This window comes from Anastrepha ludens, chromosome 6 (assembly GCF_028408465.1).
Source record: "Anastrepha ludens isolate Willacy chromosome 6, idAnaLude1.1, whole genome shotgun sequence".
Classification (NCBI taxonomy): Eukaryota; Metazoa; Arthropoda; class Insecta; order Diptera; family Tephritidae; genus Anastrepha; species Anastrepha ludens.
Window position 1 is genome coordinate 52,046,324 of NC_071502.1, and position 27,788 is coordinate 52,074,111.

Consider the following 27,788-nt stretch of genomic DNA (forward strand, 5'->3'; position numbering starts at 1 on the left):
TTGCACATTAAATGAGTTAATAAATGAAAACAACCAAAAATGATTTCTCGGAAATAAAAATTTACAAGCGACGACTGGTAGTACATAAATACGAAAATTTATAAGATAATTAAACAAAATTTTAAATCGAAATTTACAACACGACGGGGAATACGCGAAACTGCAAACAGTCAGTGTTTTGCTGATATGAAACGTAATCAGCGTACGCTTTTGTGTGAATGGCTAAAATTTTCCAAAATTATTCACTTAATTGATAGGTAAAGATAAGATTGACCAAAAAACGAGTAGTTATGTGAAGCAAAGTTCAAGAGAATTGCCGAAAGAAATTTCTACAAATCGATTACTTCATAAAAAAAACCAATGATTTCACTCAGAAAAAAATATACGAAATTTAGATCCCCATACACCCTCATACTCGCGCTAGACGTCGCGGTCTCCAAGGCGTTTATATTTAGTTTAGCTATTTTCATCTGTTTCTGCAAATTTAAATAGTTCACCTAAATACTGCTTTGCTTATGCTTTTCTGTAGAAGAAGGTATGTACATTGTACATTAGGGTGACCCAGAAAATGTATTTCCTTATCGCTGAAGAACTTCACCTCACAAATGTCGAAAGAACTTACTTATTATACTTTATTAAAAAAAATTGAAAGCACCCTAAAACACTCCGCAATTTAAAAAATTTTTACATTTAAAAAAACGATGTCTAATTTTTTAGTTTTGGTATAATATTTTTGTCATACATATGTGAAGAGAAATTAAATAATATCAATCTTTAAACATTTTGTAATTTTGCGTGCCGAAACGGATAAAAGGGCGGACAGTCCTTTCACTTTCGTTTATTTGCAGTGTTGAGAATGACATCGTCGACTGTCCAGATCTACTTGAGCGGATAAGCTTAAATGTTGCACAAAGTGTTTATGGGGAGAACTTTAAGATTAAATTTACGAGTAACGTACCTATTCGTCGGCCTCGGTAGTCTAGCGTAAGTGCACTACCATCCCAGAGGTTGTGGGTTCGAATCCTACGTAAAGCACGGTCCTCGCACTTTTCCAAACCAACCTACTTTCTCTGTTTCTAAAAAACAACAAAACAAAAAATCTCATTCCTCAACCCCAAAAACTTATCCTTTCTATCCTTACTCCCGCATAATAGTCAGCGCATAATTTGCTTCGTGGCTGCTAAAACAAGCAAAAACACAAAGAAAAACATACAGTTATACATTGCATCAGTGGCGCCAGCAAGAGGAAGCGGGCGACCGAGGTAATAGCGCAAACACACCAAATTTAGCGAAGTGCACAACCATCTGTGCGATTCTTCTGGCAGAAAAATATGAAACACAGATTGCACTCCAAGCAGTAAGAAGGCGTTGACCACTATTTAGGACTGGTAGCGGCAGGCTTATCACGTACCCTGTCAGAAATCAAAATAGATTAACGAAACCAACTCAAGACTGAGTCTCCCCGAGGAGTGAAAAGGAAAAAAATGCACCTATTCCCCGCGCACTTCGTGACTATAATTCATTATCCAATTCCAGCCTGCTTGATTTCACTTTATCCAGAATAACTTTGTAAAAAAATTTAGTTGCTTGATATTGTATTTGTATTGATTGCTAATATTTTAGTTGCTAAATTTGGCTTGGTTTTCTTAATATTTTTGTGTAGATTATTAAAATAAATAAAGAAATAAAATAATTGTCAACAAATTCTACTATAAGAAATAATTGTCATAAAATAAAAAAACAAAAATGAAAAATAGGCGTCTAATTCTTTGGCTTTAGAAAAAATTAGGAAGTACAATCAAGAAAAAAAATTTTTTTTTTGGTTGGGTCACCCTAATATAGTACATACGAGTGCTCATGAACTGAGGCATGATTCTTTCGAAACAGTTAAGCATTTTGCTTTCGATTCTTTATTTTTACATTTTATTTATCTTTGTAGATTAACGTTCATGCATACATATGTACATATGTACTTAGTGGAACAAATTTCTTTTCAGCCTAAATATTTTGAACCCTACTGAGGTATGTTGCGACGCTGTATCAGCATTCCCCCTACACTTCCGTACCAGCGGTCAGTGGTACATCGAAGCTTTCAGTTTCAGTCTGTGACGCAAGGAAAGCGTCATGCTGGAGATCACGCGCCCTGCCGGCCAAATGGGTGAGTAAACGCGAACATTCTCTGCTAATTTTTAATCACCTTGAAAATTTTGATTCATATAAGATTATGAGGAAGAGCGCTTTCACTTTCATGAAACTCGTTATTTATTGTGCTAATGTGGAAATGTATACTGCTTAAATGAGTATTCGAAAGCTTTCTATGCACTTGGAAGGTGCGATCAAAGAAAGTCTTCCAGTGAAATAGACAATTTTTATTTGAACGGTCTAATTCTTATGTGGAATGGTTCTTGTTTTGAGAAAATAGGTCAAAGCAATTTCGCAGCACGAATTGAGAGCAAACTACATACATACATACATACTCGTATATTGCAGTGACGAATGCATGGCATATTTTAATATAGAGAAAATCCGCCAAACCATGTGGGAAAAAAATTATCAAAATTATAATGTAAATTATAAATTACACAGGCCTGCGAAATCTCGCTTTCTACAACCGCTATGGGTGTTTCTTGAAGGGTTTTTATGCTGAAAACGAATATGACCTTGAAAATGCTCCAGCACGTCAGGATTTTTGGCAATTTGAGGTTAAGTAGTCAAAAAATGCAGATTTTGGCCCTTTTTTTATTTTTTTTTTTGAGCAAGGTAAAGTTTTTTTTTGGCGGCCGCCGTAGCCGAATGGGTTGGTGCGTGATTACCATTCGGAATTCACAGAGAGGTCGTTGGTTCGAATCTCGGTGAAAGCAAAATTAATAAAAACATTTTTCTAATAGCGGTCGCCCCTCGGCAGGCAATGGCAAACCTCCGAGTGTATTTCTGCCATGAAAAAGCTCCTCATAAAAATATGTGCCGTTCGGAGTCGGCTTGAAACTGTAGGTCCCTCCATTTGTGGAACAACATCAAGACACACACCACAAATACGAGGAGGAGCTCGGCCAAACACCTAACAGAAGTGTACGCGCCAATTATTTTTTTTTTTAAGTTTTTTTTTAATTTTCCACAACGGCATCGCAAAGTACTACTCTTTAGGTTTAAGGTCCTTTTTTAAAATATTTTTACGATTAATATAAAAAAAGTTATTCTATTTTGAATAAAGTTATTCTATTTATGAATCTTTTACAAAGTTTTAAAGTTGAATTTCTAAGATATTTGTATTTGTAATGGTAAGAATACCACGGGTACTAGAATGCCGTTTTGATACCATAATGTAGACCACTACCTGCGAAAAGTTTCAAAAACTTAAAGGAGGAAAACCCATCTGCAGCCATCTAGTGCTGTTGATATAGTGGAGTAGTGAAACGGGATCTAGGCTGGAAAACTGCCTCAGGCTATCCCCGAAAGGCATATTAAGAAACCTAAGCGCCTAGCCACCAGACGCGGACCTTTGCCAAGAAAATTCAACATTCCTTTCTCTAACGGTTCCCCACAGCTTCTGCGAGGGGGGCTGTACGGAAGTCCAAGCTTCTTCGCACGAATTCTGACCACCCAATGACCGGTGACCCCGCTATGAGACTGGAAATTTAGTGGCGTGAGATCCCCAGCACGACCTCTGCTTGAAAAAACTACTAGTTTCCGGCAGTTTGAAGGAGACTGAAATACATATTGGCTGACCTAGAGAAAATCCCGCTCAAACTCCAGTTATATTTTTATCAAAAATTAATGAAAATTCAAAAACAAAAGAAAAGTGAAAGGGTAGGTCTATTTCATGAATTTCAAATTGCCTTTAAGCGTAGTCGTGGTGGTCATTTGCCTGATGTTATTTTCCACTATTAACGGCATACCTTCCTCTTTATAATGAAATAAACATCCGATCATTTATATTGAAAAATAGAATTTTTCTTTGAATATCAAAATAAGACCGCTTCTTGGAAAACCCTTTATATAATATGCGCTTACACCCTTTTTGGCCGAACTCCTCTCCTTATTTGTGGCATTCGTCTAGATGTTGTTTCATAACTGGAAAAACCTGCAGTTTTAAACCGACCCCAAACGATGTAATAGTTTCTTTATGAGAAGCTTTTTTATGGCATAAATACACTCAGAGGTTCGCCATTGTCTACCGAGGGGTGCCCGCTATTAGAAAACGCCTTTTCCTATCATTTGGGTATTTTATGCACGGAAAATCGAATCGGTGCACTTCCGAGTGGTAGTCACGCAACGCCAACGCTTTAAAAGTTACCACTGAATTCGCATAAGAAAAAATGCAATTTTCCGGAACATTTTGGCATAAAATATCTACAGATCGATATTATTTATTCTCCTCTTTATTAAAAAAAATTATTTAAGCTGATTTTGAAACTAAATTTTATACTGATCAGATGAACTACAGTGACTTTGCACCAAACTGTCTGATGACTGCACAGACGACGACAATAGGCATACTCTTACAGTCAAGAAAGCTACTTACCATATGTTTAAAAAAAATTATAACAGCGAACGAAAGACAAAATAAGCATAGTCTTAGCACACTGATTCCCGTTATAACGGAAGGGAACACACATAGGAGGGGCGTAAAAACACTTGACTTCTACAGGGGCTGTCTAGATGAGGAAAGCGAAGAGACAATTTTGCACCTTCTGTGCCATTGTCCTGCTTACTATTTTAGATGGGCCATTTCTCAATGCATTGCAAGATCTCAGGTCGCTGGAAATTCGAACCTAAAGGTTCTGAACTAATCGCATTGATTTTAGCAGAGATAAGGACAAGTCCTACATGCGACATCACAATGGGCTATGACCCTGCTTTTGACCCAGGACGAACAACAGCTATAACAGAACCTAACCTATGCTATAGCGACGAAAAAGAAGAAAAATTCCCCAAAATTTAAAATAATACTTTAGCATAAAATTAATTCATACATCTCTAATCTTTTATAGCGCGATGCACATTTGTTCATTGATTAAAATGGTTCACATTTATGCCAATCAACACTAAAGTTGTGCCTTTTTGCTCTTGTCAGTGCTTACATTTTTCTAAATAAATTTTATTTAATGCTTGCAATTGTTTTGCGTTCAATGCACTGTCTAAGTTACCGACAAAATTTTCCCAGCAGGTTTTATAATTTTTTGCAAATAAATAGAAACCATTCATATTTTTTCATACTCACGAATTAGGAAATTCCGCGTTTCCCATTTCTTGAGATTTTCATTCTATACAGTTTTTACTTTGGTATTTTCGTGCATTCACATTTTATGAAACAGAAGCATTGAAAATAACTATTTTTTGAATAACCTTTACGTGCTAATGTTAGAGCGTACAACCGCTGGAATATCCCCTTTTATCTCGCCACTTCAACATGCTTAGCTACAGTTCAATTGTGCCTACTCCCAACCAGAAACTGCGCGAGGCGACGACATGCACTTCATCAGCTCAAATGGTGGTATCGATGAGCTTTTAATGGACTCATACATGTTTGCACATATTTAATTAATAACCACCAGTAATGGAATACTACCATAACTAATGTAATAAAATAATGTTTGAGCTTATACTTTTGGTCCATTAAGATCACACGCTCTGTGCATGCAACCAGTCGGTATTTTTCCACAAATGCATCCAAACACCCAACTTGCAGACATTCTTGATATCTACTACATCACATGTACATATATGCACAATATATATCATATATATACTAGATACCAAATTTTGGATTTTTCCAATGTCATTGACTTTGTGTGCCGGTCTAGACCGTTCAAGTGCGCATACATGTCAGGTTGCTAATAAATGAACAAATGATATTAATGTCAAACAATTACTACAGATTCCACAAGTATTTCTATATGTTTATATGTGATTGTGTCCATGCCACTAACCCATTTTGATAAGCCCACTGGGGGCTGAACAAATTAGTATGTACATTTACATCAGCCATTGATAGCGCATATGCATATGTGTGTGTGTCTGTATAACGAGTTTTGAATAAAATAAGCAAAAGTATTTATATATAAAAATAGATATACAATGTCAAAGCCATGCAATTTAATTCACAACGCAATTATCCGATAGTAAATCTTGATAAGAGTTAGGTGGTAGAAGACTTCGTTTATTTGGGAACCAACATTAACACCGATAATAATGTCAGCCTTGAGTTGCAACGGAGAATCGCTCTTGCCAAGAGGTGCTACTTTGATATGCAATTGAGTAACAAAGTCCCACGAACATCGACGTACATTTGTACGACGCAAAAGTTAGGACAATGACAGCATCCAATGAGGCGGTTCTTGGAGCGTTCGAAAGAGAGATTCTGCAAAAGATTTTTGAACCAAAGTCGATGCGACAATGAGCTGTATTAGCTTTACGGCGACATAACATAGTACAGCGAATAAAGATCCAGTTAAGTCATGTCTTCCGAATGGGTACAAAACGCGTCAACTCTGAAAGTATTCGATGCGGTGCCTGCTGGAGGTAGCAGAGGAAGATGAAGGCCTCTTTGCGTTGAAAAGATTTGGTGGAGTAGAACTTGACTCAACTTGATGTATCCAACTGACACCGGTTAGCACGAGAAAGTAAGAAACTTTGATAGGCAAAATTCACGAAGTTCTCTGGTTGCTTGTACTAGCAGCTGATTTGTTGCTCATACGCCATGGAGATAAAATTTCCAAGCGTTACTGAATCGCAAAATAGTGCGCAATAAATTAATATGTATGTATGCACAATATGTAAATATGTCAGGTTTTCACTTACAATTCTCTATTACAATTTTGAAAAAATGTATCTTCACATCACTGCGGAAGGGAGGTAATTTACGAGTTCTACATAGTAAATACTTCAGGTATAATGAAATTTTGTTTACAACGTCTATTCGAACATTATCTTAGTCATTTGCGAGGCATGTGTGGTATCTTAGACATTTTTATTTCTAACTTTCATTTTTTATTTATATAGTGAATAATGCTCGCTTGAGGAGCTCCTAACATTCAAAAGTTCTAATAATTTGCCTCGTTATGAATAATGCGCCAACAATGATTCATTTAAATATATGTACAAATACAATGGAAAAGCAAAGGGTAGCTATTCTATCAAAATTAGAAATTTGTCTGATAAGCTTTCGACATACATTAATAATGCTTTAGGTAATTTTATTAGGAAATATGAATGAAGAAGCGTAGCTATTAGTTACGAATGGAAAATCCATTGAAAATCAATATCTGGAGTCACTTTGAATATTAGTTGAATCATTGCCGGAATTGCATTGAATCGCAATAGATTACTTAAGATTATTTAAGATATTACTTTATATGGCCTTTTTTCATCTACCCAGTGAAGTGAGTTTTAATAACCTAGCCGTTAAACTATTTCTAACTTTAAAGTGCAATTTAAGTGCCCGGGTTAAGTGACCCCTTTTTACTTTTCCCAGTACTTTCAAACCTGTAGTGCTTTCTGACGCCAGGAGCCTTTTGAGGCATAAAAGAGAGCACGACGTTTTTTCTCAGATAGCCAGGGCCTATGCAGCTGACCTTAGCAGCTTTCACAATCAAATCGAGTCTGGTTAAAGAGCGCAGAGTGAATAGCGCTTGCGGCTGCCCCAAGTTTTGTTAAGACATCTTAGGTAAAGGTCCGCCTTTTCGATGTCTGTGGCTGTTCTTACGAGCAATAACCGATTGACTTTAACCTCTGAAGGATGAATAACGCTTACAATGATTACATCAGAAGCTGCGGAAATGAAAATTAAAAGCATTCAAGCCTTCCGCCTCAAGTGAGGTAGAACAAGATCACTGAGAGGGCGTTTCATTACGATTCTCTGCACAGTCATCCGGAGAGCAGTTACGACACACAGTTGCTCATACTTGTACCTTAAGTAATATAATGCGTACAAAGGTTTTATTCATTCAAAAGGTTTGATATATTCTAGCAATATTGACAACGAATTGAGTTTTTACAAGAGCATAGTTTTTTTTCTGTAAGAAAAAGTATGTAAATTACAGTTGTATTGAATTCTTTTTATGAAGAAAACTTTTATGGAAAGACATTGTATTGTATTAAAAGTTTATATAGAGCGTACTTGCAGTAATTTTTTTTCGAAGGGAAGATCATACTGGCCCATGACAAATACAAAAAAAACCTTGCCGAAAATTTAAAGGCAAGGAAATTTGTGACCGAAAGATTTCACAGCGAAATTCCCTTTTACTTTCGAATAACTGATTAAAATTTCTCGTCTACTAATGCATTGCGGCCTATGAAAAATTAATCCATCGTGATAATTCTACATGAAGGCAAGTGTATGTAAAACCTGCAACACAACCTCAATTCATCACGGATCACGAGACTTCCTCGATCCGATCTACACCTCGAACTTTCTAAGACCTCTGAGATTATGTCATCTGTATGAGATTTATTTTGAATCGAAAATAAAATTGTCCTTATTAAAATGGAACTACATATAATTTTGTATTAAAATGATTATTTTAGTATCTAGCCCGTAGTCATAAAAAAAATACAAAAGCATAGTTTTACCGATTTAAATAAAGTATTATAATATATAATGAAGTATTATAATATTACAATATATAATTATTATAAATTATTATAATAAACATCATTTGACCGAAGTCTCAGTCAACTAAAAATGCGTTTTATCACAAAAACAGAGTTTTAACTTTAAAATGAGGAGAACGCGATTTTATATGTTAAAATTAGGTTCTAAGTTTCTTCCTTGTTACTTTTTACTTCTCCATTTCTAAATATAAATAATAATCAGCTAACACAGGGTGAACTAATTAAGGTACTCATATTTCCTTATTTTGCCTAGCTAATTTTTTCCTTTCATATGGACAACTCTGTTCCCTCTCATTGCTGCTAGAAACTAATTTTGACATATAGTATTGTATATGTATATATAATTGACAAAATTTTAAAAACTAATTTTGGGCTGGAATTGGGTTTTAAATAAGATATGTTTTAAAGTTGGACTATGACTACGGGTTACTGTGTTTAATTATTTGGGAACAAATTATTTTGAAGTGATACGCAATGGAGGTTTATGTCTCCGTATTTAATGAAATCAAAAGTAAATGAAATTTCACATCTCACCTAATAAAATCCAAAAAGAACTTTTAGACTGTAGATCTGCTTTTCTTTATACATATTTAAAGTTGTCGATTCATACAGAAAAAATTTGGTAAAGTTCGATCAAAAAAATTTTTTATGTTATATTTTTGAAAAGTTTTGGTATCTTACATACTATTTTTAGCAACGTAGAACTCTTTGTGAATGTTTATTTTTTCTTTACACTTTCACAAGGTGGCGATATCGTACAACTTTTGCTTTTCTTATGCTTTTTCATTGGAAAACTGGTTAACTCTTATTAAGACTGAGAAATCCCCTTTTAATGCCTGATTAATTGGAAGACTTATGTTAGACGTTATTGCAAAGATCATTTCATTATTTTTGTTGAAAAAAATAGCATTATCATCAGAAACATTTCTGTGTAAAATGTGTTTTGAGAAAGAATAGCATGAGAAAACAAGTTGAATTTTTTTAAATTTGCTATAAGAAAATGAAAGTAAACATTTTAAAGGTAAATTTTCAGTGCTGTTGCAAAATTTGTTAACGTCCTGAATATATTTTTAGTGTTTTTAATATAATTACCGGCATTACTAATTACTTTAATTTTTCATGCCAAATTAGTTAAGATTAAATTTAAATGTCATCGCGAATTGCTATTTTGAAATCCCGAAATCCCGGAATTTAAAAATTTTGTCGGGACTGAATGCCTTCATATACTACGCATACATCTGCGTCACAAACCACATGAAGCGCTCTCTCGCTTATCTTATCGCAAACGATTTCGACAATTTCTACGCTATTTCACACATTAAATCGATATAAGAGCAGCTGAGCATACGTCTTTCACCAAATTTAGCGCGCTTAGAAACTGATAACTGCTAAGTAGTTAACAAAATTCGATTGAGGTAGGTCAAGAAATGCCTTAAAAAATAAATAAAATTAAGAAATCAAATAAATGGGTTTTATCTGTTGTGGTTGCGCCAAATACATCGAAATATACGAGCTAGAAACAAGTCAAAAGATATGCTTGACTGTGCTATTTACCGTGTGCGTACAATTTTAAATGTCTAGAAAAAATGCTAATTTCAGCAAACCGCAATGCGAAAAGTGAAATGAACATGGCAACAGCAGTATCATTTTTTTTTTTAATGAAATCATTTTTGGCATAGAAAATATGCTTGCCTGCAAGCATTTGTATATCTACAATCAGCACTCAGATGTAGATAACTCAGCTGTTTATAAACGGCGCTTGGCATCACAACAACACATCATAGCAACGCATCGCATTTAGTTGTAGATATCACCCGCCAACCTGTTGCTAAAAACTAAAAATAATTTTTTTTATAATACATAGATACATATATACTTACATAAAAATATACCCAATATTTGTATGTATTTACTACACTTCATTACAGTTATGGCCTAAATACCTCTATTGCGGTACTTACGAAATTTCCATTCCAATGGCTGCGCAAACATCTCATACGTAGGGACTGAAAAAAGGCTACACAGCCGCATGTATAGGCAGGCGCTGGCGCTGGCGGTGAGCGATTATGCTAATGAATAACGGTCAACCGAACGCTTCACAATCAATCAAACGAATTACCTCAGAGTGCGTTGGATTGGCGCCGCTCAGGTGTTTTTCAATTATCTTATCGGCCTGTGCTTTGTTTATTTGATTTCACATTCATCTCATTTATATTCTAGTAAAAATTTAAATCTTTCAACTTTTATGCGCACTGTGAGCAGTTTAAATTATACGACAATCGCATTCACTTGCAAACGAGCCAGGGACACCTGTACTTGAATTTGTTTTGAAAAATAAATTTACCGCTATTTGCGCATATTTTACTGCAGAATGTTGTATCGCTTTGTTTTTGCTTTATTTCATTTCACCCATTGGCATTGGTTTGAAAAAATATGAATTTGGGGCAAGTTTCGAATTAATATATTTCTTTTAAATAATAAGTATTTTGAAATGGCGGTCCACTTTCCATAATTAACCTTGAGATTCTTATGCATAAAATGAATGCAAGCATTTTTTCAATACACGTGTCATAACTTTAAACTTACAAAAAAAAAATTATTATAAAACCAATCGCTGAAAGGACACAAATAATTTGGAAATATGTATGTGAAACACGACAAATGGAAACCGATATAGGCCAAGGATGATAGATTTACAAGGTTTAGCCAATAACTATGATGAAAAACAAAATTGTATTACCTCCCTGCCACGTGACGGTGGACTCGGCAGCCTAATTCGGCACGATCATTTCACATGTATACACAGTCCAATCAGTCCTTTTTCATATGTATGCCAATGACGTGACATTGTGTTTTTTTTTATACAAGTATATCACTAACCCAATCTTAGTTTTTCGTAAACAGACCGCTTCATGACCCCAGTTACGTGAGCCTATCAGCTTAATCTGTTAAATTCGCTGAAAGGCAGATAACGGTCTATTATTGGCCACACCTTCTCAATTCTGTTCACATAGATATAAGCGTTAGAGGTGAGTAACTCAGCTCAGAGTTGAGTAATTGGGTTGATTCCATTCCGTTAATCGATACCTCAGACTCCCTCTCAAACCCGAATGTAACTCAGTTGTTGTTTAGTGACTCATTCTCTACAACTCTTCTTACTTTGCCACAGTGTTTAGCACACATATGTAGTCTATCGTGAGATCAGGAACATTTGTACATTAAAGATTGTAAATATGTATCAATAATATTCAAAAATGATTTGTTCATGCAATATGGAGGAGCTTCAAAATATTAGTCAAGGTATCACTTACAGAGCTTATGAGAATACAAATGGAAGTATTCGTAACACTCAAAGTGTCAAATAAGTTAGTTGTATGAGCTGACTCCTTAAAATGAGTTGAAGTCAATAAGTCAACTCCTGAAAATTTGCTGAGTTGCCTATCCCTAATATTTAGGTCTTTGGTATGCCCACAGTAGCTGGACACTGGGACACTGCAGCAAACTCTAAAAACTCCAAAAAAACCAGACACAAATTCTTAAAATTATTGTAAATTTGCCTTATGTTGCTAGAAACAACCAACTCCTTTGCGATCTTATGGTTCTCGGCATTACTGAATCAAATAAAAACAGTCATTGGGTCATATTTCTTCAAAGACGAGGCTGCACCATGATCAACGACTTTTTGATGCCAGAAATTGAAGCCCTTGATCTCCACAATCATCTCCGTGATGGTTCTAGCAAGATGGTGGTACTTGCCGTACAGCCCGTGGATTGGCCACCAAGATCGTGTGATATCACACCTTTGGACTTTTATTTGTGAGAGTATGTAAATTATAATTGCTTTGTGGATAAACCAGCTTCGATTGAGGCATTGAAAGCCAACATTTATAAAGTTATTCACGACATACCGACAGAATTCCTCCAGCGAGTCATTCAAAATTGGTGTTTACGAATGGCCGGATTATGGCACAGTTGCGGCCACCATTGAAAGCGGTTATCTTTAAAAAATGAATGTCATGAATTGTAACACACAAAAATAATAAAGGTTGCCCCCCTCCAATCGGTTTGAATTTTCGTTTTTTTATTTCAGTTTAAAATCCGACACCTCTAAATAGATCACCCTTTATTTTGGTTTAGTGGACTTCCTCTTCTATATTTAGGAATAACAATGTTATGAATCCAATAGCGAATGGTTTATTTTAACTGTGTGAACTGGCTCCAAAAATTTGCAGATACTTTTTTATCTTAAAAATTCTTTGAGAGATTTGGGTATCCCCAAGGGTTTGTGTGTACATAATTATTGTACTGCTGTTTTGGATGTTGTCTATAAGCGCCCTTTTCGCATTAACGTCTGTAAGATATCTAAGATGGTAAAATAGTTTTATATACCACCTACCTGCAAAACTTATATGTTGGATGTGTTCTTCCATATAAAACAAGGTCGAGCATCGATATATGGAGAAAATGTAAAAGGCCGTCAGCAATTTTAAAGCTCCTTGAAAGGTGCACTTTACACTTTATTATGCCAAAATTTAACGGACTACAAAACCGCATACTCGAAATATTTATAAAAATTCTGCTAAAGCTTCTGTAATTTTGATGAAAATTTTTTTAATCTGGTTTTTTTTTTTTTGTCATTTGCATAAAGTTTTAAGTTTGGATTTATAGGGTTTTTGTAATAAAAGATATAATTAAAATTAAATAAGGAAAAAATAAATTGTAAAACCTTGTTAATAAGTCGTAGTGATATAGTTATTTAGCGCAGTGTAGTTGAGTTTGGCGCATGGGCGCAACGCGAGCCATGTGGGATCGCTACAGAGAGCTGAAAAAGGAAGAGAGACGTATTATCCGAAAGAAGAAACTAGAGGCCGAAATACGTGAGTGCGAAGAGCTTGAGATGCTGGCCAACAGGAGCAACGCCCGAAAATTCTACCAGAAAGTTCGGCGGCTTACAGAAGGTTTTAAGACCGGGGCGTTTTCCTGTAAGAACAAAGACGGCGAACTGGTGACTGACGTACAGAGCAATCTTAAATTATGGAGGGAACAGTTCTCGAACCTATTAAACAGTGACAGCTGCGCATGTCACCGAGAAAGTGAAGATCCCGATACCCCAATCGTTGACGACGGAATTGTCGTTCCGCTATCCGATCATGACGAGGTGAGAATAGCGATAACGCGGCTAAAGAACAGCAAAGCCGCGGGCGCCGAGGGACTGCCGGCTGAGCTATTCAAACATGGCGGCGAGGAGCTGGTAAGGTGCATGCATCAGCTTCTATGCAAAATATGGTCGGATGAAAGCATGCCTGCCGATTGGAATTTAAGTGTGATCTGCCCAATCCATAAGAAGGGCGATCCTGGAATTTGTGCCAATTACCGCGTGATTTGTCTTCTAAATATCGCCTATAAGGTTCTAGCGAGCCTATTGTGTGAAAGGCTGAAGCCCACCGTCAACCAACTGATTGGACCTTATCAGTGTGGCTTCAGACCTGGAAAGTCTACCATCGACCAAATATTCACAATACGCCAAATCTTGGAAAAGACCCATGAAAGGAGAATCGACACACACCATCTTTTCGTCGACTTCAAAGCTGCATTCGACAGTACGGAAAGGAGTTACCTGTATGCCGCGATGTCTGAATTTGGTATCCCCGCAAAACTAATACGGCTATGTAAGATGACGTTGCTCAACACCAGCAGCGCCGTCAGAATTGGGAAGGACCTCTCCGAGCCGTTTGATACCAAACGAGGTTTCAGACAGGGTGACTCGCTGTCGTGTGACTTCTTTAACTTGATGTTGGAGAGCATGGTATGAGCCGCAGAACTTAATCGCTCAGGCACAATTTTTTATAAGAGCGTACAATTGCTGGTGTATGCCGATGATATTGACATCATCGGCCTTAACAACCGCGCTGTTAGTTCTGCCTTCTCCAAACTGGATAAAGAGGCAAAACGAATGGGTCTGGTGGTGAACGAGGACAAAACGAAGTACCTCCTGTCTTCAAACAAACAGTCGGCGCACTCGCGTATCGGCACCCACGTCACTGTGGACAGTTATAATTTCGAGGTTGTAAAAGACTTCGTCTATTTAGGAACCAGCATTAACACCGATAACAATGTCAGCCTTGAAATCCAACGTAGAATCTCTCTTGCCAACAAGTGCTACTTTGGACTAAGTAAGCAACTGAGCAGTAAAGTCCTCTCTCGACGAACAAAACTAACACTCTACAAGACTCTCATCATGCCCGTCCTAACGTATGGCGCAGAAGCTTGGACGATGACAACATCCGATGAAGCGACGCTTGGAGTGTTCGAGAGAAAGATTCTGCGTAAGATTTTTGGACCTTTGCACGTTGGCAATGGCGAATATCGCAGACGATGGAACGATGAGCTGTATGAGCTTTACGACGACATAGACATAGCTCAGCGAATAAAGATCCAGCGGCTACGTTGGCTGGGTCATGTCGTCCGAATGGATACAAACGCTCCGGCTTTGAAAGTATTCGATGCGGCACCAGCTGGTGGTAGGAAAGGAAGAGGGCGGCCTCCTCTGCGTTGGAAAGATCAGGTGGAGAAGGACTTGGCTTCACTTGGTGTGTCCAACTGGCGCCGGTTAGCACGAGAAAGAAACGACTGGCGCGCTTTGTTAAACTCGGCCAAAATCGCGTAAGCGGTTATAGCGCCAATTAAGAAGAAGAAGAAGTTGAGTTTGGCCACTCAGATTAGAGTTTCCAATAAATCGGATATTTATGGGCCCTCCGACGTATTATTTTACTTGCTATTATATTTTGTGGAACAACATCAAGACACACGCCACAAATAGCTGGGGGAGGCCGGTCAAACACCCAGAAAGGGTGTACGCGCCAATTATATATAATATATACATATGTATATATATACATATGCATATTATATTTTGTTTTATATTTTTGACATTTTCAAAATTCTGTTTTTGGTAGAAAAATCAATTCCTCTTTTCAATCAAACTCTTTTTTTATTGTTTTTCAATACTTGCTTCATTAAATAAACACTAAAAATTATGGCTTATAGTAACTAAATAGAACAACCCAGTCCATGAGTATACCAACTTCACGAATCTGGGAATCAATAAAAAATATCATCTGTATTTTTGTGCATACATTCGTATTAATAAAACTGTGTAAAGAGCCAAAACTGCCTTAAACCTCTACTTTCAGTAGCAATCCTTTTGCGCCGGTTGCTTTTGGTTGGCCAAACGCAATTGCTCCAAAGCGATTTCATGCGCGCGGAAATGGTCGCGTGTCGCCTTTTCCAAAGCAGCTAAAGCAGGATCATTGCCATAGTCGATTTTCATGGTCGCGACGGCGCTAGAGGCAATCGGCGCGATTGGAGCTAATGGCGTGACTGGTGCAATTGTTCCTGCTGGGGTGATTGGAGCGATGGATGCAATCGGTATGATGGGCACAATTGGTTTCTCAGCGAACGATGTAACAGGAGGTTGTTCGCTCTTTTGCCCTTGGTTTAAAGCTGCAAGTGCGGATGAAAGCGATGCTGCATCAGCAGTTGCCAGGGTTGCCTTACCACCCTGTTGGTTGGTAAAGTATTGCAGGAAATAGGGATTATCCAATTTGATGTAACTATCGCTGGTATCGCGCAGGTAGTAATAACCGGGATTGGCATAGTTCTGTTGCTGAAGTCCAGGCTTCTGTGCACCAATGTAATAGGCAGTAGTGGCAACGGGTGTACCAATCTGATTTGCCGCTGTAGTTGCAAAACGCAGTAAATATGGATTGGCAGCATATTTTTCCTTTTCACGGATGTCATATGTTACACTGGGATCGCTGCCTGTTTTGATTTGTGTTTGGATTAATTGTTCGAGCGTTTCTTTCGATTGCTCCACAGCCGGTAGTTGCGGCTTTTCGGCATAGTGCACAGCTTCCTTATTTTCATTAGACTGTTCTAAACGTTCCTGCTCTTGGCGGCGCTGTTCTTCTTGCTGCAAGCGTAGCAGCTCTTCAGCTTGCAAACGTTCCTCTTCCTTAATACGTTCAGCTTCAGCCAGAATTTCAGCTTCACGCTGTTTTGCCTCCTCGACACGTAAACGCACCTCTTCGTTTTTGAATTGTTCAACTGATTTATCTGCTAATGCAGCTACTGCTGCGTATAGCGTAGGTTTTGGCTCGTTGGCAATTTGGGAGTTCTGTGATTGATATTGACTGGCTTTCAAGTGTGCCTCTTTCACCAGCTTCAGGTGCTCCTCTCGTGCACGTTGCACTTCAGCTGTTTCTTGCACTGCAGCGTACGCCTGTTGCTGACTTTGGTAAATACCAGCATCGGAGATGGATTTTGTAGTGGCTGTCTGCGTATTGGCGGCGATTGGTGTATACAGTTGAAGTGGTTGTGCGGACGTGGGTTGTTGTATGGCTGGCTCAGCTCCATTTATGGAGTCAGTGTCGGTTTCTGCAATAAATTGTGCTTTCTTTTGTAACTCTTCCACGATCTTCAAGTGCTCTGCCTTAGCGCGTTGCACTTCTGGTGTGTCCTGGACGGCTGTGGGCGTTTGTGAGTCAATGTACAATTTGGAATCCTGATACTTCTCGTTGGTCTGCTGCGCAGATGTACTCTTTAGTTCGCCTTCGTATTTATTGCTCTGCTTCTCGAGATTTTCTGTTTTTGACGCTTTTAGTGCCTGCTTGTCCTGGCTATTATAATTTTCCGACTTGTATGCGACATTCTTTGTGACATACTGTCCATCAGTCGCAAACTGCTCACTCTGTAATTGTTTAATCTCCGGTTTGAAGTCTTCGTTTTGTGCACGCAATTTAGCTTCATTCCACAAACGCAAATGTTCCGCTTTGGCGCGCTGTACTTCGGGCGTCTCCTTCAAATAACTCAAATGTTCCACAATTTTTACTTCTTGTTCTTGTTGTTGCTGCTGCTGTTGCTGCTCTCCTTGTTTGGCCTCGTACTCAGAACGCGCCTCCTTCGGCAAATGCGCGCTGCTGACGCTAACTTTTCCCGCTTCTGCCTGCAGCTGTTGCACCCGGTGCAATTGCTCCTGATAGATGCGCAAGTGTTCCTCCCGCGCCTTCTTCTGCTCAGCCGTTTCACCCACAATTGCAATTTGGGATGGTGCCTCTTTAGACAGCTCTGCGCCTTGGAAACGTAAATATATTTTTGGTTGCACTGATGACTCGGCAACACCCGTTTGTTGCTTCGTTTTTCCAGCTTCCAGCTGCAGCCCTGCCAGACGTGCCCCATTCCATAACTGTAAATGTTCATCGCGTACTTGCTTCGTTAGTGGATTTTCGACATTAGCGCCGCGTCTTGCGGCAATAATGATAGTTTCCAGTGTTCTAATTTTTGAAAGCAAATCAGCTGAGGGCTCCTGACCAGCCATTTTAAGGCGCTCAGTTTCTTGCCTATATTGGTCATACTGCTGAATTGACCATAAACGAAAATGTTCTTCACGTGCTTTGGTGATCTCAGCTTCATCTTTATTAAGTGACCCCTTGATGAGCTGATTTAAATATTCTTCGTTAGTGATTCTCCTGCTTTTCACTGGCTCAGTATATTTGTAGCCAATCAAATGCTCTGCACCCTGTGGATTGAGATAACTTACATAACCGGACGTTAATGCATTCACCACAGGAAATTCTCCACGCGCTGGACTATAGGCAAGCAACTCAGCACGGTAGGGATATCCGGAGACAGTGGCCGGATACGCACAACTCCTAGCCGCCAGCAAACTAACCACTGACACTATGAGCAATCGCATTGCTGAAGATTTTCTTTATTCGATGTAAGCTTGTCTACTCCTAAATATAATCCGAAAGTTTATTGTTGACTGCCTTGTACTTAGTATTCACTCTGTTCCGTACAACTGCTATGTCCGCTAAAATATTCCACTCGGAGTTATTGGAACTAGCCTAGTACGTTACTTGCTTGAAACAGAACTGACGGCTCACAGTGGCGAGTCCAGCCTATTTATACAAATTGCGAACAGTATCCACATAGCCTTTCAACGGCGACGACAACTGTACTTTGGACATTCTTAATGGATTCTAAAAGCAACAAAATAAAACGAACTAAAATTTAGTCCGGCAGAAGCGCCAAAATACGATACTGCCTATGGTGACCGCTGACATTGCGGTTATGCTCAAAAACCAGTAATGCAGTTCGAGCTCTAGCGTGTCCTTGAGCAGCTTTTTGCATGCTTCATATTCTTATTTCTTTTTGCAGCGCTTATCATCGTGCTATTTTTAGTTAGTTGTAAGCTGGCTCAGCATATGGTCAGGATGGACTCAATTCACACGATGCGTCGCTTTGCAACGGTTGCTGGTAATAAATTTTGCATTGCCCCAGGTCATCGATATCAAGTTTACACTTGACACTTGTGCCATGCCCTCGGCTAGGGGCTCATTTTACTTAAAGATGCATTCTACTGTTTTCTTTACTATTGTAGATTCTGTTTTGTGGCAGCTGCACTTAATTGGCTTGATTGCAGTTAAACTGTAAATAGCACTAAATATCCGGTAACACAATTCCTTTATACCGCATGCTGTGCTCGTGCATCATTGTCATCCTTTTATTTTCTCCCTTTATTTATCCCTTCACTTTTTTGTTTTTATAAACGTTGTTGTCATCTGAAGACATTGCGAGGAGTGTGTTTATCGTGTCCAAAAACAGTTGGTAATTTATTGATTTTTTATGGCTTCAAGGTTGTTTCGACACTTCAAATTAATCGATCTTTTTACAGTTCTGTACAGATCTGAGTGTTTTATATTATATTTATTGCTAGCTTAATCAAAATTAAAACAATTTCTTTTTCGTTCTACTTCATGCCAGGCATATTAATTTATGTGCCCAAACGCGTATATAACGGGTGTTTATTTAACCAACTATTTCTGCTCACTACAACTGACGCAGGAACTGAAACCATTGGACCGATCTAGAAGTCAACTGGAATAACTTCCATCGAATATTTACTCGAATACTCAGGACGATGAAAGCTATTCACTAATGAAGAGTATTTAAATCAACACGTTAAGAGGTCGCCGTTATGGCAGTTGATTTTTGATAGCGACCTCTTCATGACAGAAATACATTCAGAAATTTGGTATTGTCCACCGAAGGGTCACCGCAATTAAGGCATAGAAACACTGAACCAAATCCCAACAAATCCACGCAGTTATGGCATTCCACCCAAAGATCGAACGAAAACTGAATTAATCGCTTGAAGCAAGTATTGAAACTTATCAGGTAGCTAATATCTTGGTCTAGCAAAGAGATCTAAGAGTGAGACCCAAAATGCCTAAATCTGATGATTCCAACTCATACTCGAGTCTCGCAACATGCAGACGATCCTGTGAGAGCACCCACGAAATTCGTTAGCTGTTAGTTAACCTTAGAAGCTCCCTCGAGCACCTCCGACCCGAACGAGGCCAGAAGAATCTCTCGACCTTACCAATTTGACTCCAAGCCCACCTTTCCAGGAGTATACTACACGTAGTCAGGGCGAATGCAAGAATTACAAGAGCATTGTACTTAGTTTTTCCTCTACCTCTACTGGTTGGTTAAAGTGCCGATTCATCCAGAATCCAACTAGCGCTTCCGTACCATTTTGTCCTCGCTATCAACTTGTTCAACGGTTATTTACAGCGTGGCTACATCGAGTATGTGCGGTTTAAGATCCTTATTAGGTTGTTGACGTCTAAGCCTTGTTGTTTTCTAAGCCCCAAGTTTGAGACTCTCGAACAGTGGTTTGCCCAGGCTTGACATTCTCTCCTTCTATTAAGCAGGGCATTCACAGAGGAAATGGAAGATTGTTTCCTTTTTCTCCAATTGTTTGCAACTGTGTCAGTATGTGTTGTGAGGGATGCCCATTTTGACTGCTTGTTCCTCGACAGACTAAAAGCCCGTTATGACTACCGTGACTCACCAGGCGTCCCGCCGTTTCATGTTTGTCAATGTTGCCGATTGTTTGAGGTAGGTAAGCCATAACGTTTTGCTAATTTTGCATGTGGTTTGGTCTCTCCATCTGCAATTCGCGATGCGGATGTACTTTGAGGAAATTGTATTTTTGACTGCACTCAGTGGTGTGAATACAGATTATGCAAGAATGTTATTCATGGCAGATCCCCCTCTTGCCAGTTCATCTGCTTTTTCGTTACCTTCAATGTTCCGATGACCTGGGATCCATATTAAGGTAACGTTATGGTTTTCACTCAAGGTGGCAAGGCTATTCCTACTTTGTTCCACCAGTTTAGAGGTTGTTGTAGCCGAAAACAGCGCCTGGATTGCAGCTTGGCTATCGGAAAGAATAGCAATATTGCTCTTAAAAGAGAAATCTACGTTTAGTAACCTACAAGCTTCCCCAATTGCGAGTACTTCCGTCTGGAGTCTGTAGACTTAGGAAGACGTATGGATTTTTGAATTTTAAGTCTACGGGATTATATACCTGCCCCAACACCACACTCCATTTTAGAGCCATCCATATAGACTGTAGTGTAATGTAGAAGTTATTTAGTGAGAATCCCTTACTCAATTCCTAGCAGCCGTCAGTACGATATATTCAGTCCTCTCCGAGGTATGCTAAACTTGTCGCAATAATAGACTGTACATAGGTTGAAGACCCTATCTTCTTTCTAGCATTCGTTTGCACGGCATATAAAGCAATATCTGCTTTCCATACCCGATCTTCGACGTTTAGTTTCCAGCTAAGTTTGGCGTCCAGAATTACCCCTAGGTACTTTGAACTGGGTGAAAGTGAGAATGTTTGTCCATTAATGTTTGGTAGGATAAAAATTGGTACCTTGTATCTGGTGGTGAAAATCATAACTTCTGCTTTATGCGGCTTTAAACTTAGGCCACAGCCTGTGGACCAAGAGTTAAGCTCGCCTAGCGCCATTTGAATGATTCCGCTGTTCGTATTAGGATACAGTCCTGATGCTTTTAACACCACATCATTACCTACTTCTACTACTCGTAACTGTTCTCGGTGTCTTGTATGTGAAATGAAAATTTGAAACTATAATATTGTAAAGTGATTCGTATTCGTATTTCCAAATGAAAGCTGTTTGATGAGCTTAAAAAAAAAACATATTTTGAGCTGATGTTAAAATATGGGTTTCAATTTGTTCAAAAGAATGTACAAATGTATTTATGGCGTTACCGTTTCACTCTTAGGACAAAAATGGTAAATAACAAGGCAGATGATTTGGGTATCACGCAATTTTATGTACAAATTTTATGAGTCTCATATAGAAGCCGAGTCTCATATAAGAAGACTAGTCTCGAAGGGAAACCGCGGACACCAAATAGTATTTATTATACAAATCTTTCGATAGGGTGATTAATTTTGCGCCGATTTGTAAATGGTATGTAAATATATTTATCAGGTTTGAGCATTTTGCACTTCCACTAATTTCTTAGTGGTAGTTAAGGGGGAAGTCTACTGTGACAAGGGAAAAAACAGGCTTATTTTCCGGATTTTATTTCTAACAAAATATTGCTCGTTCATAAAATCTATTTAAACTCTTATCTTTATTATATATTTAAGTTTTTGAAAAAAAAATTTTAAGTCAAAATATTCAAAATGGCCGCTGTGGCACTTCTGCAAACGCAGGTCCGCTTTTCTTAGGTGTCTAAACGGTGTACATGAAATCTTACGTTTCGGTGATCTAAAACAAAAAAACAAAATATTGTTAATATATACATAGTATTGACTCTCGTCTGACGTAGGATTATGTCGATAAAAAATTTTGGCGTTGAAAAAAAAACTCTTGAAATTTTTTTCTTTTTTTTTGCCTAAAATTGATGTTACTATTGTTTATAACAATTTAACAAATAACGATATCAAAAAAATCCTATGTCAGACGAGAGACACTATTACAGAGAATATATAATTAAATTTTTAAGCTGATTCATTTATCAGAACTCGAGATATCGTGTACACCGTATACAAAAACTTAGTTTCGAGAAAAATGCGTTTAAAGTTTCAGTATAGCAGGTACGCGCTTTGGAGCGCTTCGGGAAAAGGTCGAAATTTCAACGAAGAAAAATTTAGCCAGCTGTAACACATATTGTACCTTATTTAAGAGGGTTCAAAGTATTTTTTAAGCTAATAAAAAAAAAATCAATTTTTTGAAAAAATCACAGTAGACTTCCCCCTTAAAATAAAGATTTCATTATCACCAAATCTTCAAATCACTAAATCCACTTATTGCACTAATTACTTAGTGTACTATGCCCAACCCTGATATTTATATATAAATGCATCCTTTGTTTGCCATTTGACCAAGTTGGACCTTCCATTTCTGAGATACTCCTTGAAGGGCTCTACAATTTTATGCCACCTTCAAGAGACAGCTGGTTTTCTTGAGAGACAGGAATGAAATCAGAGATTTGCCATTGCGTGATATGAGGCGACCTTAGTTAGTAAAAGCATTTACTGGCACTTGGTCTTACACACCACATAGGCACATCAAATCCGGGGCCCACTAAATGCTAATCACTCACACACAAAACTGACTCGGCTAAGCATGGATTTTTGCGTCGTCCATTGCATAAATAAAGGGGGTTTTGTTTTTATTGCACTTATTCCAAATTATTATTTTGTGCTTATTTCTTATTGAATGACATTTCTCAGCTCATCTTAATACTCACTAAAGAAGTTCTGTTTCTGTGTGCATTGTTCAAAATCGCTATGCGACCAATAAACTTCCGTTTTCTGCCTACGTGAGCATTCCACGCTTTTTAAACGCAACGCCAACAATTATTTTAATTCTTTGCCTATGTGGCAATAACGAGTCTTTCCATAGGATATTAAGTATATGCGAATTGCATTAAAGACCTTCCAGAAGCTCAGAATGGCCGCAGTCTCGGGCCAATGCAAGGCGGCGATTTAAATTCCATTTCTGGTGACATCGAGACTTGCAAACCTTGTGCGAATACATACAGTCAGAGATATCTAAATGCCCACACGTATACGTACATACATATGGATATGCATAAATACATATATACAAACAAACAAATTTAGTCACCACTTTCCTCGTCGTCAGCGCCATGGAAATGCCAAGAACACGAGTTGAGCTGTTGATCATACCTAAAAGGGTTACATGTTTTCATTCTACTTCGTCTCCAACTTCATCTCCAATTGGCTGCCTGCATACCTTTGTTGCAGCTTTTGATGTGTTGCAATGATGAGATGGCGAAACAGGATTTGCGCAAACCGGTTACGGCTGTAGTTTCGTTGTTTGGGTGTTAAGAAATACTTAAATTGAATTAAATTTAAGGCATGTTAAATTAAATTCGACGCCAATCGGTCGCCAAACGCTACACGCAGGCCGTTGGTTTGCGAAATATGAGCATTTCTCTTTAGCAAAAGCCACACGCTGCTGAAAATTACGTCAAAGAAAAGTTTACGGAAAGTTTCGTCAATGATTTTATTTATTTAGAGTTGCTAACGTTTAGCTTAAATAAATTTATTCCGCTAAGACTAACAAATCTGAATTTGCATCTTGAGCAAAATGTACTTTGAAGGCATTCATACTTCAAATTGAGACATGCCCCTAACCAGTTTAATGACCTGCATAACGCGAATGATGAATCAATTTCACAAGACTTACAAATAATTTCACATGTTTGTGTGTTAATACACGGAATTCCTTAGAAAATTATAAAAATATTTCAAAGGTGCGAGCGAGAACGAACAATTTGCACACACTCGAAGCCGTTTGCATACCCTACCGATACTCATTGTACCGTAGTTGCTAAGCGTGAAGTTAACTGATACAATATACCAGTATGCCAGCGTTGACTTAATTATCACGGTCGCCATCGTTCATTTGCTTCATCAGTCACCGCTCTCTTCAAATGTTCGCACATTCATTCATTAAACCGAACCAAGGGTTAGATGTCCAACGCAAGTACGGTGCAAAGTCCATCAACGTCCTCACCTGCCGATATTCATATTTACTTGTATAGCATTCAGCATGTTACGCGATTTAAATCAAATAAAAAATGCAAATTAACTAACTTTACTGGGCTTCTTGATTTTTTGAATAAATCAGTTTTCTGGTATAGTTGAGTTAATGCACGTATTAAAGTTTTGATAAATTTATTGGAATGCGTTTTTGCGATCACGCATGAAAGCAACATTGGATTTGTTTGATTTGACACACAACAACAGCAAATGTGGCATTCATTATACATCACGTTTGATTTTCCGGCGAAATTGTCATGAAACGTGAGACTTGCCTTTGAAGAAATACAACAAATACAGATCGACAGGATTTTATATGCACTACCTTAAAAAACTACAGCGCATGAACTTATTGACGAGTTTAGGCAAGTTATTTCCTTCCTATTTAGTTTTAATAATTTTTTTTATGAAAATATTGCTCTTTCTACTACAAAATCCAAATGAGTCGAAGTTTATAACCTTTTTCCCAAATTAAAAAAAAACGTCAACGAATTTTCATCAAAATTTCACATTTCACAAAATGTTAGGTATGCAGTTTTATAAAATGAATAAATAAATAATTGGTGCCTAGTCTTCTGTTAGGTGTTTAGCCGAGCTCCTCCTCCTATTTGTGGTGTGCGTTTTGATGTTATTCCCCAAATGGGGAGACCTACAGTTTTAAGCCTACTCCGAACGGTAAATGGTTTTTATGATGAGTTTTTTCATTGCCTCCTCTTAGCTTTGCCATTGCCTGCCGAAGACCACCGCTAATAGAAAAAACTTTGTCTATTATTTAATGTTCATGCAGGAAGATTCGAACCTATGCACTCCCGAATGGTAGTTACGCACCAACCCATGTCGCAGTGTTATATATACATATATATAAGGCGTTTTTCAATAGGTGCGCTCCATTTTTTCCCCCGATAGGGAGGGCGAACGACGCAATATTTTTTATTTTTCGCTTGTCATTTGTAAACTTCATTAGTATACGTTTCATCATGGAACGCTACACACTTGAGCAACGATTGCAAATCGTGCAAATTTTTTATGAAAATAATCGTTCTGTTGCTGCTACTTTAAATCCAAATAATTCAAAAAAATCATCTTCAGTGATGAAGCTCACTTTTGGCTCAATGGCTTTGTCAACAAGCAAAATATGCGTTACTGGGCAGAAAGCAATCCACACGTGATTCATGAGGCACCGTTGCATCCCGAAAAAATCACTGTTTGGTGCGGTTTACATGCCGGCGGCGTAATTGGCCCATATTTTTTCGTTGTGAATGGAAATCGATACCGCGACATGATAAACGATTATTTTTGGCCGCAATTGAATGGTATGGACTTAGACGACATGTGGATTCAACAGGACGGGGCCACAAGCCACACAGCACACGCTACAATTGATTTGTTGAAGAGTAAGTTCGATGAGCGCATTATTTCCAGAAATGGACCGATGGAATGGCCGCCGCGCTCATGTGATTTGACGCCTCTAGACTATTTTCTTTGGGGTTATGTGAAGTCATTGGTCTACAGTAACAAGCCGGCGACGATTTGTGAGCTCAGAGCCAATATTGAACGCGAAGTTGCTGGAATTTCGGCCGATTTATGCAAAAGAGTGATCGAAAATTGGGTTCAACGATTGGACTTCGTAAAACGTGCACGCGGTGGTCATGCAAAAGAAATCGAATTTCATACTTAAATGTATATGTTCAAACTCGATAATAAAAAAAAAATTTGTTAAAAAAGTCAAACTGTTTGTGTTTTATTCAAAAAAAAAGTTGAAGCGCTCTTACAGAAAAACGCTTTATATACATAATTGGCGCGTACACCCTTTTTGGGTTTGGCCGGGCTCCTCCTCCTATTTATGGTGTGCGTCTTGATGTTGTTCCACAGATGGAGGGACCTACAGTTTCAAGCCGACTCCGAATGGCAAATATTTTTATGAGGATCTTTTTCATGGCAGAAATACATTCGGAGGTTTGCCATTGTCTGCCGAGAGGCGACCGCTATTAGAAAAAACTTTTTCTTAATTTTGATCTTTCACCGAGATTCAAACCGACGTTCTCTCTCTGAATTCCGAATGGTAGTCATGCACCAATCCATTCGGCTACGGCGGCCGCAGTGTTATAGTCCATCGAATTTTGGTAAAATGCCAGTTTGAATTTCCTTTAAAAATTGCGTTGATTTTTGCCATTTTTTTGCTGAAGGCGCTTGGGCGCTTTCTTCCAATGGCAAATCCATACAAGCTGGTATTACTAGAATAGCTGATTTGCCATTTTTTTCTTTTGATTGAAGTTAGTAGAACTCATGGAAAATTTGTTTTTTAATCTTGTTAAACTCGCATCTGTCTAATAGGACTTGATTTGAAATAGAAAAATACAAATCCCACTTCGTTGGGGCAATGTCAAGTGTTCTCCAGAGCAGCATACTTGAGTCACTTTTTTTCAGATTCTCCAGTTTTTACCTTATGTCGATGACCACAAACGGATTATGGATTATAAGAAAATATCTTTCCGCAGAAGGACTTGAATAGCCTTGGCGTCATATCAATAAGCTTTTCCAAATTCTTCCTTCCTTCTCCAAATCTTCTAATATTCTTATCTCTAACTATAAAATTTCAAATCGACAGTTAACCTCTGTTACTGAATAGTAATTTAGGTATAGTTTTTTATTCGAAGTTTTCCTTTGTTAATCATATCTGTACATGCTTCCAAAAGTCTATAGTAATCTAGATTTCATATGTAGATATGCAAAAAACTTTCAGAATCCCTACACCGGAAAGGTATTATTTAAATATCTTTCTAGTTCGCAAGCAATGGCAAACCTCTGAGTGTATTTCTGCCAAGAAAAAGCTCCTCATAAAAACCCATATGCCGTTCGCAAGCGTCTTATAACTATAGGAGAAAAAAATTGTGAAAAAAATATCAAGACGCACACCACTAAAATGAAAGGAAGCACGGCCAAATAAAAGGTGTAAGCGCCAATTATATTTATTTATAGTTCGCTCAAAACTTGAGTGAGCTTCCATCATGTGGATCCCATATCATTGTTTTCATGCTACCAGAATCGAAACAGTGCAAGAAAATTCGTTCGATTTGCTTTAAGTTCCCTTAATTTTGCTGGCCCTATTCCTTATATGTATTTTATGCTGTTGCAAGCTTATCAACTTACAAGCTCTCGTAACTAGAAGAACTTTTAAGTTGCTTGCATTTGTTTTTGACCTCATAGCTGA

General features: G+C 38.0%; 2 protein-coding genes across 5 annotated transcripts in view; one reads left to right on the forward strand and one right to left on the reverse strand.

Moving 5' to 3' along the window:
- Positions 1-27,788, forward strand: part of LOC128868242 (electron transfer flavoprotein beta subunit lysine methyltransferase-like) — a 120,246-nt gene that overhangs the window by 72,942 nt on the left and 19,516 nt on the right. For all 4 annotated transcript variants that reach the window (XM_054110102.1, XM_054110100.1, XM_054110101.1 and 1 more), the window contains one exon: positions 1,998-2,158. In XM_054110102.1, the coding sequence (XP_053966077.1) occupies positions 2,025-2,158 (134 nt within the window). In that variant the 5' untranslated portion in view covers positions 1,998-2,024. The remainder of the gene's footprint in view (positions 1-1,997; positions 2,159-27,788) is intronic.
- Positions 15,584-18,525, reverse strand: LOC128868240 (trichohyalin). Its single transcript, XM_054110096.1, has one exon. It carries the CDS (start codon positions 18,365-18,367, stop codon positions 15,803-15,805), a length of 2,565 nt encoding a protein of 854 aa, XP_053966071.1. The 5' UTR covers positions 18,368-18,525; the 3' UTR covers positions 15,584-15,802.